General features: G+C 39.4%; 4 protein-coding genes across 4 annotated transcripts in view; 1 reads left to right on the forward strand and 3 right to left on the reverse strand.

Moving 5' to 3' along the window:
• The window catches only part of LOC18019666 (DELLA protein RGL3), a 2,122-nt gene extending 1,570 nt beyond the window's left edge, over positions 1 to 552 (reverse strand). Inside the window, 1 exon segment of the mRNA XM_024156715.1 lies at positions 1 to 552. This exon segment is cut by the window's left edge and continues 86 nt beyond it. Coding sequence (XP_024012483.1) covers positions 1 to 257 — 257 coding nt within the window. The 5' untranslated portion in view covers positions 258 to 552.
• Positions 553 to 6,431: 5,879 nt separating this feature from the next.
• Positions 6,432 to 8,746, forward strand: LOC18019668. Its single transcript, XM_006400227.1, has 5 exons — positions 6,432 to 6,839; positions 7,006 to 7,253; positions 7,627 to 7,953; positions 8,038 to 8,234; positions 8,340 to 8,746. Exons 1-5 carry the CDS (start codon positions 6,432 to 6,434, stop codon positions 8,744 to 8,746), a joined length of 1,587 nt encoding a protein of 528 aa, XP_006400290.1.
• A 780-nt stretch (positions 8,747 to 9,526) lies between these two features.
• LOC18019669 (putative uncharacterized protein DDB_G0271606) lies at positions 9,527 to 11,397 on the reverse strand. Its single transcript, XM_006400228.2, has 2 exons — positions 10,903 to 11,397; positions 9,527 to 10,703 (listed from the first exon to the last, which is right to left on the reverse strand). The coding sequence occupies exons 1-2, from the start codon at positions 11,373 to 11,375 to the stop codon at positions 10,073 to 10,075; spliced, it is 1,104 nt and encodes a 367-aa protein (XP_006400291.1). The 5' UTR covers positions 11,376 to 11,397; the 3' UTR covers positions 9,527 to 10,072.
• Positions 11,398 to 11,690: 293 nt separating this feature from the next.
• Positions 11,691 to 13,266, reverse strand: part of LOC18019670 (maltose excess protein 1, chloroplastic) — a 2,905-nt gene continuing 1,329 nt past the window's right edge. Inside the window, exons 4-8 of the mRNA XM_024156864.1 lie at positions 12,636 to 12,737; positions 12,421 to 12,539; positions 12,276 to 12,338; positions 12,135 to 12,196; positions 11,691 to 12,010 (exon numbers count right to left, since the gene is read on the reverse strand). Coding sequence (XP_024012632.1) covers positions 11,928 to 12,010; positions 12,135 to 12,196; positions 12,276 to 12,338; positions 12,421 to 12,539; positions 12,636 to 12,737 — 429 coding nt within the window. The 3' untranslated portion in view covers positions 11,691 to 11,927. The remainder of the gene's footprint in view (positions 12,011 to 12,134; positions 12,197 to 12,275; positions 12,339 to 12,420; positions 12,540 to 12,635; positions 12,738 to 13,266) is intronic.

Raw genomic sequence — 13,266 nt, forward strand, 5'->3', positions numbered from 1 at the left:
GAGAGCATGGTCTCGGCCCAGCCGGAGAGATCAGAGGGATTGTAATGAACGGTGTCGTTGAAGGCATTAGAGCCAAGAAAATCATCGTTGGACAAGACCATTTCGAGCTGCTCAAGCTTCTGAGCAACATCGGCCATGTCGGAAGATCGAACCTTGTAGCCCAAAACAGCAAGAAGCTCGTCCATGTTGTCGTCTTCTAGCTGCTTGCCCATTGAAGGAGCTTCTACAGAGGTTTCTCGATGGTTTCTCTTCGTCATCAAAGATAAAAAAGAGATGTTTTTGTGTGGTTATGGTATATTGGGATTGTAATTATTGGTGTTAGAATTTTGGTAGACAAAATTGTGGAAACAAAGGAGAATCAGAGGAGAAGAATTTAAACACGAGAGAGGAAGGAAAGAGAGAGCGAGAGAGGTCCAATGAGGGAAGTGAGGGACCTGGAGAGTGTGTAAGTAAAGAGATAAGTAACAGAGGCAGGCCATTATACTTAGCCATGTGTTTTCTCTTCTTCTTTCTTTCATCATTCCAAGATTTTGTTCCTATCATTTTTTGTTTTGTTTATTATTAACTCTTCTTCGATAAGAACTATTATTATCTCTTTATACCGTTTTTGAATTTCTGATCCAAGTTACAAAAAATTCGTTGCTCGATGCTCTCATCTCATGATATCTTTTTGTTTAATGGTCCAGTGGACTGTCACAGTCTATTATAGTTTTATTTTTAATTCCCACACTCTATTGTTGAATTTTTAAAAATTCAAGATTGTTAACATTTGTGCTCAACGAGATATTTATTTATTTATACCAAACACGGTTCTTCAAATTGAAATTGGAGTACTGATTAATCAACATGACCGAAATAAGTATTTTTTTTCCCAACTATCTTTCTTATCCCATATTTAGAACCAATCAACATGACACATTACGGAGTTAAGTTATTGATATATAATTTTTAAAAAAATATTATACTCTTATGTATAAAAGTGTTATAACACATATCATATATGGATTCTTATACCGGCCCATTAGGTCCATCAGGGCATTGTACTTAATCTAGATTCCCTATGTACTCTATATATACATTCCAGTGATTAATAAAGTTTCTAAGTTTTCACAACACGTTATCAGCACGATAAGACTCTCTGAGCGAAAAACCCTAATAAATCCGGCCACCACCAAAACCCTAAAAGCAAGTCGAAACTTAAAAGACGCATATCTTCCAAACCGTGAGGAACCAGAAGACGATCTACATATCAAATCGAAGCCCTCGACGAGACGAATCTACTGGTGAAAACCGTTTGTCGATCCAACGTCGGACGCGCCCTCACGCACACTTACAGTACACGACGATCAACCGAAAAAAAAAAAAAAACCAGATCCGAGTTTTTCCTTCTTCAACCAGCAGCTTCTCCAGTTTTGGTGATCAATCCTTGGAATTTGTAGCGGCTAACTGAGGTCTATTAGCTCCCAGTTTCATTAGCCTGTCAGAAATCCAAAGGTGGAAAAGCACACCAGCAAATGGAAACCATAGTCGTAGATAGTGGATCCAGCCACACTATCTTAAGAAACAAAAGTTACTTCATAAACCTAACCTATCAAACCGCAAATATTAGCACCATCGCGGGTCCCTCAAACCTTATCGAAGGATATGGCCATGCCTATGTGTTGCTATCAAATGGCACACAACTTGAAATACCAGATGCTCTATATTCTCCTAGTTCGAAGAGAAATCTTCTGAGCTTCAAGGATATAAGACAGAATGGTTTCCACATAGAAACCCAAGGTCAAGGGAACAAAGAATCCCTCCTAGTCACTAAAACCGTAGACGGCCATAAACAAATCCTCGAAACCATACCCGCGCTCTCTATTGGACTTTACCATGCTAAAGTCAGTATGATTGAAGCTAATACCACTCTCAAAGCCCGGTTTACTGATTATACTATTTGGCACGACCGGCTCGGTCATCCCGGTGCAAATATGATGCGTAAACTAATTCAAAACTCTCAAGGGCATACCCTCAAAGAAACCGAGCTTATCCTCAACACCTCATGTGCACAGCTTGTTCTCAAGGCAAATTGATCACTCGGCCCTCACCAGTTAAAATCTCTAAACAAACACTTCATTTCCTAGAAAGAATCCAGGGCGATATCTGTGGACCTATACATCCATCTTCCGGACCATTCCGGTACTTCATGGTCCTTATAGACGCATCGACCCGTTGGTCATATGTTTGTCTCTTGTCCTCTCGGAACCAAGCCTTCGCTAGGTTCTTGGCCCAAATCATAAAATTGCGGGCCCATTTCCCTGACTTCCCACTAAAGACTATCCACCTTGACAATGCTGGTGAATTTACCTCACAAGCGTTTAATGACTACTGTATGGCCATGGGGGTAACCGTGGAACATCCTGTAGCACATGTCCATACTCAAAATGGATTGGCTGAATCATTCATTAAACGCATTTAATGGATAGCCCGACCATTACTCATGAGATCAAAGCTCCCGGCCTCAGCATGGGGACATGCAGTATTACATGCTGCTGAACTCATACGCATCCGGCCATCTAGTGAACACAAATATTCCCCATCCAAACTACTCTCGGGTCATGAGCCAGACATCTCCCATCCTAAAACATTTGGGTGTTCAGTATATGTACCCATTGCTCCACCACATCGAACCAAAATGGGACCTCAAAGAAGGATGGGAATATATGTTGGTTTTGACTCTCCCACCATCATAAGATATCTCGAGCCAACCACTGGAGATCTCTTCAAGGCCAGATATGCGGATTGCCAATTCGATGAATCGGTATATCCCTCTTTAGGTGGTGAGACAAACAAGCTGGTCAAAGATCTTTCATGGAATCAAACATCATTAAATTGGCAAGATCCTCGGACTCTAGAATGTGATTCAGAGATCCAAAAGATTATTCATTATCAAAAGCTAGCTAATCAATTGCCAGATTCCTTTGCTGACTCGACCAAAGTAACCAAATCGTACATCCCAGCTTGTAATGCACCAGTACGAATAGCTGTCCCAACGGGACAGACCCAAGTTGCTACAGAGTCTGCACCACGTCTCAAACGGGGCAGACCTCTCGGTTCCAAAGATAAGAATCCCCGGAAATCAAAGAAAGGTGCAATAACCGAAACCGGGATTCCTGCAATATCAGACATAGCCGCGGCTGAGACTCAATCTAATGAACCCTCAATGGAAGTTCGGGACGCCGAATCTCCAGGTTCAGAAGATAACAATGAGATCTCCATCAATTACAATATGTCCGGAATACAATGGAATCGAAAAGAAGTCCACTTAAATGCACTCTTTGCATACAAAGTAGCACTTGATGTTGCGCTCACGCAAGAGGATCTAGAACCCACGTCAATAACACAGTGTACACATCGAACAGATTGGCTAAAATGGAAAGAAGCCATAAACGTGGAGTTAAAGAGTCTCAAACTCAGAAACGTGTTCGGTCCGATCATCCGGACCCCATCACACATCAAGCCAGTGGGCCACAAATGGGTCTTTGTGCGCAAAAGGAACGAACTCGGTGAAGTCGTTCGATACAAAGCACGGCTTGTAGCACAAGGATTCTCACAGAGACCCGGAATCGATTATGAGGAGACTTATTCTCCAGTGGTGGATGCAACAACATTCCGATTCCTCATAAGTCTGGCCATAAGAGAAAATCTTGATCTGCGGTTAATGGATGTTGTAACCGCATATCTCTATGGGCCCCTGGACAACGAAATATATATGAGACTCCCAGATGGCATTGAACTAAAAGACAAAAATGCATCTCGAGATCAATACTGCATCAGGCTGAACAAATCCTTGTATGGACTGAAACAAAATGGGCGTATGTGGTACAACCGCCTCAGCGATTACCTCATCAAAGAAGGCTACAAAAATGACCCCATCAGTCCATGCATCTTCATCAAGAAGTACTCAAACAAAGGATTTGTAATCATAGCAGTATACGTGGATGATCTAAACATCCTCGGAACATCTGGTGAGATCTCCCAAACAGTCGACTGCTTAAAAGCAGAATTCGAAATGAAAGACCTAGGCAAAACAAAGTACTGTTTGGGATTACAACTTGAGTACATCAAAGGAGGAATCCTTGTGCATCAATCGGCTTATATCGAAAAGGTACTCAAGCGATTTAATATGGACCAAGCTCACCCATTGACCAGCCCAATGGTAGTTAGAAGCTTAAGTGATGACCCTCTTGGTCCCAAAAAGGATGATGAAGAAATCCTTGGTCCTGAAAAGTCATACCTCAGTGTTGTAGTAGCGTTAATGTACCTGGCTAGTCACACTAGACCAGACATATGTTTCGCCGTGAACCTCCTCGCTCGATATAGTTCATCTCCAACTCAGAGGCACTGGAACGGTATAAAACATCTCCTAAGATACCTTCGAGGTACTCAATACTTAGGACTCTTCTATACTAACCAAAATAAAGATGGGTTAGTCGGCTTCGCCGATGCAGGATATCTATCAGATCCGCACACTGCCAAGTCTCAAACTGGCTACGTTTTTACGCATGGAGGAACAGCCATCTCTTGGAGATCAATGAAGCAGACACTCACTGCCACTTCATCAAACCATGCTGAAATCCTAGCCATTCATGAGGCTAGTAGGGAATGCGTCTGGCTGCGCTCCACGACTCAGCACATCCGCAGAGATTGTGGTATGGACGAAGACACACAGCCCACGGTGATGTATGAAGACAACGCGGCATGCATAGCTCAGCTCAAGGAAGGATATATCAAAGGAGATCGGACGAAGCACATTCTACCGAAGTTCTTCTCAACCTCAGACTGGCAGAAGGACGGCACTCTCAGCGTTCAGCAGGTCCGATCCAGTGAGAATTCAGCTGACCTCTTCACCAAATCATTGCCTACTTCAACACACCGGAAGCTCGTCAAACAGATAGGAATGTATAGACTTAGAGATCTGCAGTGATGCTACAATCAGGGGGAGTAATGCGTGTTGTACTCTTTTTCCTTCACCATGGTTTTGTTCCACTGGGTTTTTCCTGGTAAGGTTTTAATAAGGCAACATTCCCCAGCGCATTATCGAGATCCCGATTGAGTAGCTGACCCGGTTCACTCGTCCAAGGGGGAGTGTTATAACACATATCATATATGGACTCTTATACCGGCCCATTAGGCCCATCAAGGCATTATACTTAACTTAAATTCTCTATGTATTCTATATATACATTCCAGATTAATAAAGTTTCTAAGTTTTCACAACAAAAAGGATATTTTAATATATATTCAATAGAATTGAGGATAAATTACAGCTCCCCAAAGAAATACAGCTCAGAGTATTTGAGTTTGTGAGACAACGTGACCAACCTCACGGTCGACATGTGGCGGCAGACATAGCCTACGAGACGTCCACAACATTACGTTACTTTCTTGATTTTATTTATTACGAATTGTTTTTTTTTTTGCTATATAATTAATTTATTATATTAATACAATTATACAAACATCAACTACAATATCCAAATCACATGTATACACCGCACAAGTTCTTGAACCAAATGAAAAAAAAATAATTACCTCCATTAATAATTGTTGAAAAATCATTTTATATGCAAAAATGCTATGAACATAATAAGTTTTTTATTAAAAAATATGTAGATTCCTCAAATTTGAATACTTTTAATCAATTCAGCCAGACAGTGAAAGTTTTATATAGTAATTAAAATGATATGAGAAGAAAAATATAGCATGCAATCAATTTGAGATGAACTTTTTAACATATTTTCTCCCAACATGTTCTTAATCTTTAGGTTTGAGAGATATAAAAAACTTAGAAGAATACAAGCTAGATACCAAAAAAAAAAGATTACAAGCTAAACCTACGGTGAAGTGAAGGAAAAAAAAATCTTTACTTCGTATATTGCTCTTCGTGCTGTATATAAATTTTAGGGGGAAAGCAAATAAAAAGCGAGATTATTTAACGACCAGAAACATTTTTAAGTTTCACCCAAGTTACTTCCTCGACATTTCAGGCGATGATCCAACATTTTAGGGTTTCTCCCAAGTTACTTTCTCGACATTTCATCAGGCTATGATCCACTGATGATTTATCCTCTTAATTAATTATGTCTTCGAACATTAAGAAAAAAAAAAAACTACAAATACTCCGCATGTTTTAAATTGGTTTTAAGATATGTATTATCGAAAATGTGTGGCAAGAAGATACTTATCCACAATGTTCCGTAAAAATCTCAAAGAAAACTATACTTTGAAAACTATCATCAAACTAAAACCCTGAAATATTTAGTCAATTATCTATAAAAATACTCAACAAAACCCCTGATATTAGGACAAAAACATTGATTGTACGTTGTATATAAACTTAAATTTAAAGGTCTTCCTCAAACACAATTAATCACTAAGAGATTAACATGGCAAATGCAGTCTTTCCTTTAGATCTATTTTTGTTCTTACTATTTTCATCAATATCTCTAACACTAGCAACAAATTATCCACTCTCCACAAAATCACGATGGATCGTCAACGAGAGTGGCCACCGCGTGAAGCTAGCGTGCGCGAACTGGCCTTCACACCTTCAGCCAGTGGTGGCCGAGGGGCTAAGCAGCCAGCCAATGGATTCGATATCAAAGAAGATAAGAGAAATGGGCTTCAATTGTGTTAGGCTCACATGGCCACTCGAACTAATGATTAATGACACTTTAGCCTATAATGTTACGGTTAAACAATCGTTTGAGAGATATGGATTGGATCATGAGCTTCAAGGGATTCACAATCACAATCCATCCATTGTCAATATTCCTCTTATCAATGCCTTTCAGGCAAGTATACATAAATAATCATGAATCAGGACCAAAAAAATGTTTTCTTCTTTTTTTGGCACCGATTCCTCTTTCGTTTATTTTCAGACTGATTAATGTTGTATAAATAAATAATATTTTGTTTTAACTATATGGTAACTTCTAAGGTAAGTGATACTTTTCTTAGGCGGTGGTGCATAGTCTTGGGAGAAACGATGTAATGGTGATACTTGACAACCACAAGACCGTACCGGGCTGGTGTTGCAGCAACGGTGACCCGGACGCTTTCTTTGGCGACCCAAAATTCGACCCGGATCTATGGATGTTGGGTCTTAAGAAGATGGCCACAATCTTTATGAACGTTAATAACGTTGTTGGTATGAGCCTGAGGAATGAACTTAGAGGCCACAATCATACAGCAAAAGATTGGTACACGTACGTATATAAATTCCCTTTCCTTTTTTACCATTATGACCATGCGTGTGAAGCTTGAAGGCCAAGGAAATTAATGCACGTTAATTATTTAGCTATTCTAGATCTTAACCGATTTTATTCCCTTGTGCTTTAAATAATTAAATCCATAAGAATAATTGAGTATAAGTACCATTTTTTTTTAAAAAATGATCATATATATTATATTCATGGGTTGATATATAGGAATCCAATGTTCATAAACGTAACAACAAGAATCAACGCAGACAAATAATTTATTAATTGACATGATTTCGTTGATTCTTAATTAACTTAAATACAAAAAAACATAATTGTCTGAATTATTCATATTGGAAATGATATCTTTCACATGTAGGTACATGCAAAAAGGAGCAGAAGCAGTGCATACATCAAACCCTAACGTTCTGGTCATACTCTCCGGGCTTGAATTTGACGCTGACCTAACTTTTTTAAAAGATCGTCCAGTGAATCTTAGCTTCAAGAAAAAGCTTGTCTTGGAGCTTCATTGGTATGCTTTCACCGATGGTACTGGTCAATGGAAATCGCACAATGTCAACGATTTTTGCAGCCAAATCTTCGCTAAGGAGCGTCGTACCGGAGGTTTCCTTCTCGAACAAGGCCTTCCTTTGTTCTTGAGCGAGTTCGGGACCGATCAAAGAGGCGGCGATTTCGAAGGAAACAGGTATAATATATTACATTGAGATCTTTTGTTGCATACACATTTGCACGAATATAGAAATAGTTTAATATTAATTATACGTTATAGGTACATGAGTTGTATGCTAGCATGGGCGGCCGAGAAAGATATCGATTGGGCGGTTTGGGCGCTAACGGGAGTTTATTATTTCCGTGAAGGTAAACGAGGTGTAGTTGAAGCTTACGGTATGTTAGATGCGAATTGGCACAATGTTCATAACTATACTTATCTCCAAAGGCTCTCCGTGATTCAACCACCGCATAAAGGTATAAATCAATCGCTATCTTGCTTTTCTTTGCTTGAAGAGTTTAACCTAAGTTATGCACCAATGATAGTAAACGTTTGGTAGATATTAACTAAAATTGTAACAGGACCCGGTATAAAGCACAATCATCACAAGAAGTTATTCCATCCGTTAACCGGACTCTGCCTAGTGAGAAAATCGCCTTGTCATGAGTCAGAGCTCACGTTAGGTCCATGCACAAAGGATGAGCCGTGGAGCTATTCTCATGGAGGTACACTTGAGATCAAAGGAGGTACTCAAAGATCTTGCTTAGAAGGCGAAACAATGGTTGGAAAGAGCGTGAAACTTGGCACGAGATGCACAAAGGTTAAGCGAATATCAGCCACAAAGATGCATTTGTCGTTCAAGAGTAAGGACGGTTCGTTGGTATGCTTAGACGTGGATTCGGATAACAATGTTTTTGCTAATCGTTGCAAGTGTTTGACGGGAGATAGTAGTTGTGAACCTGCAAGCCAATGGTTCAAAATCTTCTGAAGTATATTTACTGATCTATATATGAGAATAAAATGCTTAGAATAAGTGTCTAATTAGCTAAGATTAGTGAATTGTTAAGTTGTTTTTGGTTCGGGATTCCGGGATACAAATCCGAGGTTTTTATTTTATTTTTCAACCCAAAAATTGCTCTTCTCGTTAAGAAAAACTTAGAAAAATAGCTAAAGTTTATTTTAAAGTGAATCTTTGTTGACGACAAAAAAAGTGAATCTTTGTTATGGTGTTGGATAAACTTTTTCAGTTTAGAAAGAGATTACTAAATACGATTATTTTTCTTTAGTGAAACTGAAACTGAAAAAGAAAGAAATTTCCACCAAAATTTATGGCAGCGAAGGGCCCCACTGTACGTAGCAGTATATTCCCACGTGCAGACTTCTCGTGATCAACAGAATCATAAGGCATTATGACACAAACCAATGACATAAGATACCACTGTGACTAAGTATGCACAAGCAATATCGATTCGAATTAAAAAAAAAAATTTACTTAAGTAAAAGATACCAGTTTTATGTTTATTTTGTTTGGTGCTTTCACATGAATTTTTGGTCTTTATAGAGAAATCCCACAAATTTGCTAGTTTCTTTAATTTTTTCTTTTGTGCTTTCACATGATTTTTTTAGTTTAATTCCATGAATGACTTCAAAGGAAACCACTCTCAGTCAATCTTCCTTATGTTTCGTGCACTTAAAAACTACTCATTTATTTCTACTATTGAATTATCTCCACCTGAACCTTAAATCTCAAATCCTCTTTTCACATATTTAAAAAAAAAACACAATCAATCCATACATGTCCAACGCGAAACTAGTGCATACATAACCAAAACAAATCTACATTAGTAACTTATACATACATAATCTTAGCTACGTTGCACACACACACAAAAAGAAGAAATCTTAGCTACTATAAGCTTTATAATCTGAATCTCATACAACTTTTACAAGAGTCGCTTATTATATAACAAGCCACTCCATCTCCATGTATAATGAAGAACTCTATTCCTCACAAGACACTAATCGATAAAAATTAAACACACATCTAACTTAAGGTACAGAAACATTAAAACCGATAAGTTTCTGAGCAATGCTTACTTGGATTCACATTTAGTGGTTCAGCTAGAAACAGAGCCAGCATCAGCTTTAAGCGTGACCATCTGATCTGATTCATACACCTATACTTGACCTTAATTCAGAACCCGGCATGTATGGCAGCTTGAATCTAGTTATTTCAGTAATATCAAGAGCAACTATAACTTCCTTTCCATTTTCAAACTCAAAGAGATTCCAGATCGTCCCCCAAATTGGTAGTTTACCGGCTATTCAAATCGAATTCTCCTGCTCCACGCCAGTTTTCTTGTTCACCCGTCTCTCCATTCTCATTCTCCTCATCATTCAAGAAATCTTCTGAAGGTTCCTTCTCATCTCTCTGACTGTTGTTTCCCCATCCATTCATCATCTCATCAGGGTTCATGTTACGTCCTTGTTCTCCCATCTCGTGGCTTAGCTGAATATTGCTTCCCTGATTCCCAACCGCATTAGCCCTCAATGGGTTACGAGCCATTATCTCGGCATGGGATTGTGACTGTCCAGCCTGAGCCAAAGCCGCCATTCTAAGCTTAGCCTCCTGAGCTTCCCGGCCAGCTTTCTCCCTATCCATTTCTGCTTTCAGTTCAAACAACGCCTTCCTCTCTTCTTGTAGCAAAGCTTGTTCTACCATCAACCTTTCCTCGGATCTGAACTCTCCCATTGCTCGCTTTCGAGTTATAATGTTGAAAGCTAAGGCTTGTTTCTCAAACGTTGCTGTAAATTCAGCAACTTTGGCAGCAATGTTGTTATCCCATTGTTGAGAGCGGGATAGGGCTTGGCCTGTTGGGTCTGAATCAAGGATTCTATCATCCTCTTCTGCTTCGTAATCTGCTACTACATGATAAGGAAGTAACCTGCGTAAGTCATTGGAGAACACACGTATAAGTAATGACCAAGAACGGGACCATATACAGAATGTTCAATCAAGGCAATGAATTTATCTCACAAAAATGGAAAGTTTTAGCATAGATATAAGAAAACGGGAAATTTGTAGAAGTAATAAATGCCAATTTTTATAAGAAACAAATAAATGATTTGATAGATACTAGTAACCTCTCGCAAGCATCTTCGAGAGAAGAGAAAGGTCGCTTGAAATCTGGATGGCAGACACGCCAAGCGTCCTGATAAGCGAATTGTAGCTCGATGTGATTCAAAGGACGCATCAATTTCTGCTGTTGTTGTTGTTGTTGCTGCTGCAGCATCTGCTGGCTCGATACGATCTGCTGCTGTGGCTGCTGCTGCTGAAAACTCGGTGTGTGCTGTCCCAAATTAGGGTTAGGGTTAGGGTTCTGCTGAGGATGAACAATTGGTCGGTTCTGGATTGACCCAGGGGGTCGGAGATGCACGTCGATGTTTGACGGGAACCTAGACATCGCCGCTTGTTGCTGTTGTTTCTGCAGCTGCTGCAACATAAGCATCTGTTGTTGTTGTCTCTGTTGCTGTTGTAATTGGTGTTGATAAAGGAGTTGTTGTTGTTGCTGCTGCTGCTGGGGATGATTCCCTCCCAATGGCTTCGTCTCCTCCATTTTTGGTTTTTTTTCTCCGGGATCTAGGGCTTTTTTGGAAATGTTCTTCGCCGTGAAAATAGCTGGTTTAGGCAAGAGCTGAATGACACGTGTGCCTTAATCTGGGCTAAGATAATAGGCCTTTTTTAACGATAGGCCCAAGGTCATCAGCCCAACTACTCAGACGGAACCGGGAAGTCTAGGAAAACGATAACCAAGCTGAACCAAGAAATGTTTCAAGTTTGATTTGACATTCAAAGGTTTTTTGGGTTCTTTTTCAGTTTCTTTATCCTTCCTTCATCGTTATTTGAGAATTGAGATATTGCCCTTGAAATATTGTCGAATTTAACTAGTTGATAGATAATGATTTAGCATTATGATTCTGCGAATATAATACAATACATTAAGTTGCACTAAATAGTAAATAGGCGTTTTACACAGTAACTTGGAAAAAAGAATAACATAAATTACACATGAACTCAGGACTTGGTCCTTGAGTTGACACCGAGAACTTTGCAAACAAGTAAACCCTATGGACTTGCTTGAAGCAAACGGCGTTTGTCGCATTTAAGGTTATGGTCCAAAAACCAGTTCCTTCAAAGATCTAAACGGCGAGTTGTGACTATAAGCCACTGCATCTCTCCACAAAGCCAGTCCTGTTTCACAAACAATTAAAACGAAGAAGTCATTTTCAGACACTGTTTTATGAGTATTTCCCATCTGAAAATATGGCAAAAACGAAGGACGCTTATGTAAGAGAGTATCTTTGAGGTTATGAACCTAGCCATGAGATCAAACCAACTGTGGCGGCCACGAAGAATGACTTGCTGGTGCAGTTATACCTGCATTTGGACAATCCTTGGTTATGCTCTAGCGAAAAAGACCATTGAAACCTCAAGAGAGATGTGCAAGGAGTCTTACACGTATAAGCATAGAATGTTTCCATATCCATAAAAGAGAGTTGCCCATATCGAGCCAGTGAACCTACGTCACAGTTTGATAAATATCAAGTACTATGTGTGAATTTTCAGCTGAAAGCCTTTGAATTGAGAAAGCTTAGCTATACCACATCAAATCACGGATAAATAGTGCTCGTGGGATCATAAGCCCGTTTCCCATCATCGCAAGTACCATTGTGATTGGCGATAAGCCTTTTATGTTTTCTGGGTTTAGGAAATTTGTCCACTGAAATGTCGAAGTAGAACATCAGATATCTAATAGGCAAGGAGCTTTTACGAAATCAATCAAAGAACAGAGGGAAAAGAACACAAGTTGTTTTACCATTTGGGAAATAGGCATCCACATGAACATAAGTGTCGCTGTCCATCCAGATAAAGACCCGAAAAACCTAACACCTTCCTCTGAGAGTTTCCCTGTTCGAGCCTGCATTTTTACCAGAGGTAAGTTAGGAGGAAGGAAGAATACTTTATCCAGATAAAACAACGTAACAGCTGTTTTGAAGAATCTATGAACCCGTGAATTAGATGTCAGAGAAACCAAACACAGACCTATAGAAAAAGCAGCTGGAAAATCATTTACAGCGCCAAGGCCATCATTTCTCCCTTTCTATAACTGAAAAACTCCTATGTCCTGGCACTGGGTTTTTGTTCATAAAAAATCCAAAAATACAATATCGACTGAAAATGTAGTTGTAAGTCAGCTCAATGTTACATTAAGGTCTACAAAGTTTACAGCGTCTGTTGAAAAATTCAGTTCCTGCGACCATGATTATGTCAGTAGCTTAGTTTCTAGTCAAGTATTGGTTGCATTTCAGTTCTTGTGGATATTATCCAAGCTAAGATAACAATTTGTTAAATAGGCTTCGAAAAATAATATCTAAGAGGCTAACACTACCGATATGACTGACGAATACAAAGCATAAGTACTTGAAAGCTTACCATAATTACAGGTG

This window comes from Eutrema salsugineum, unplaced genomic scaffold (genome assembly GCF_000478725.1).
Source record: "Eutrema salsugineum unplaced genomic scaffold, Eutsalg1_0 scaffold_2, whole genome shotgun sequence".
Taxonomy (NCBI): Eukaryota; Viridiplantae; Streptophyta; class Magnoliopsida; order Brassicales; family Brassicaceae; genus Eutrema; species Eutrema salsugineum.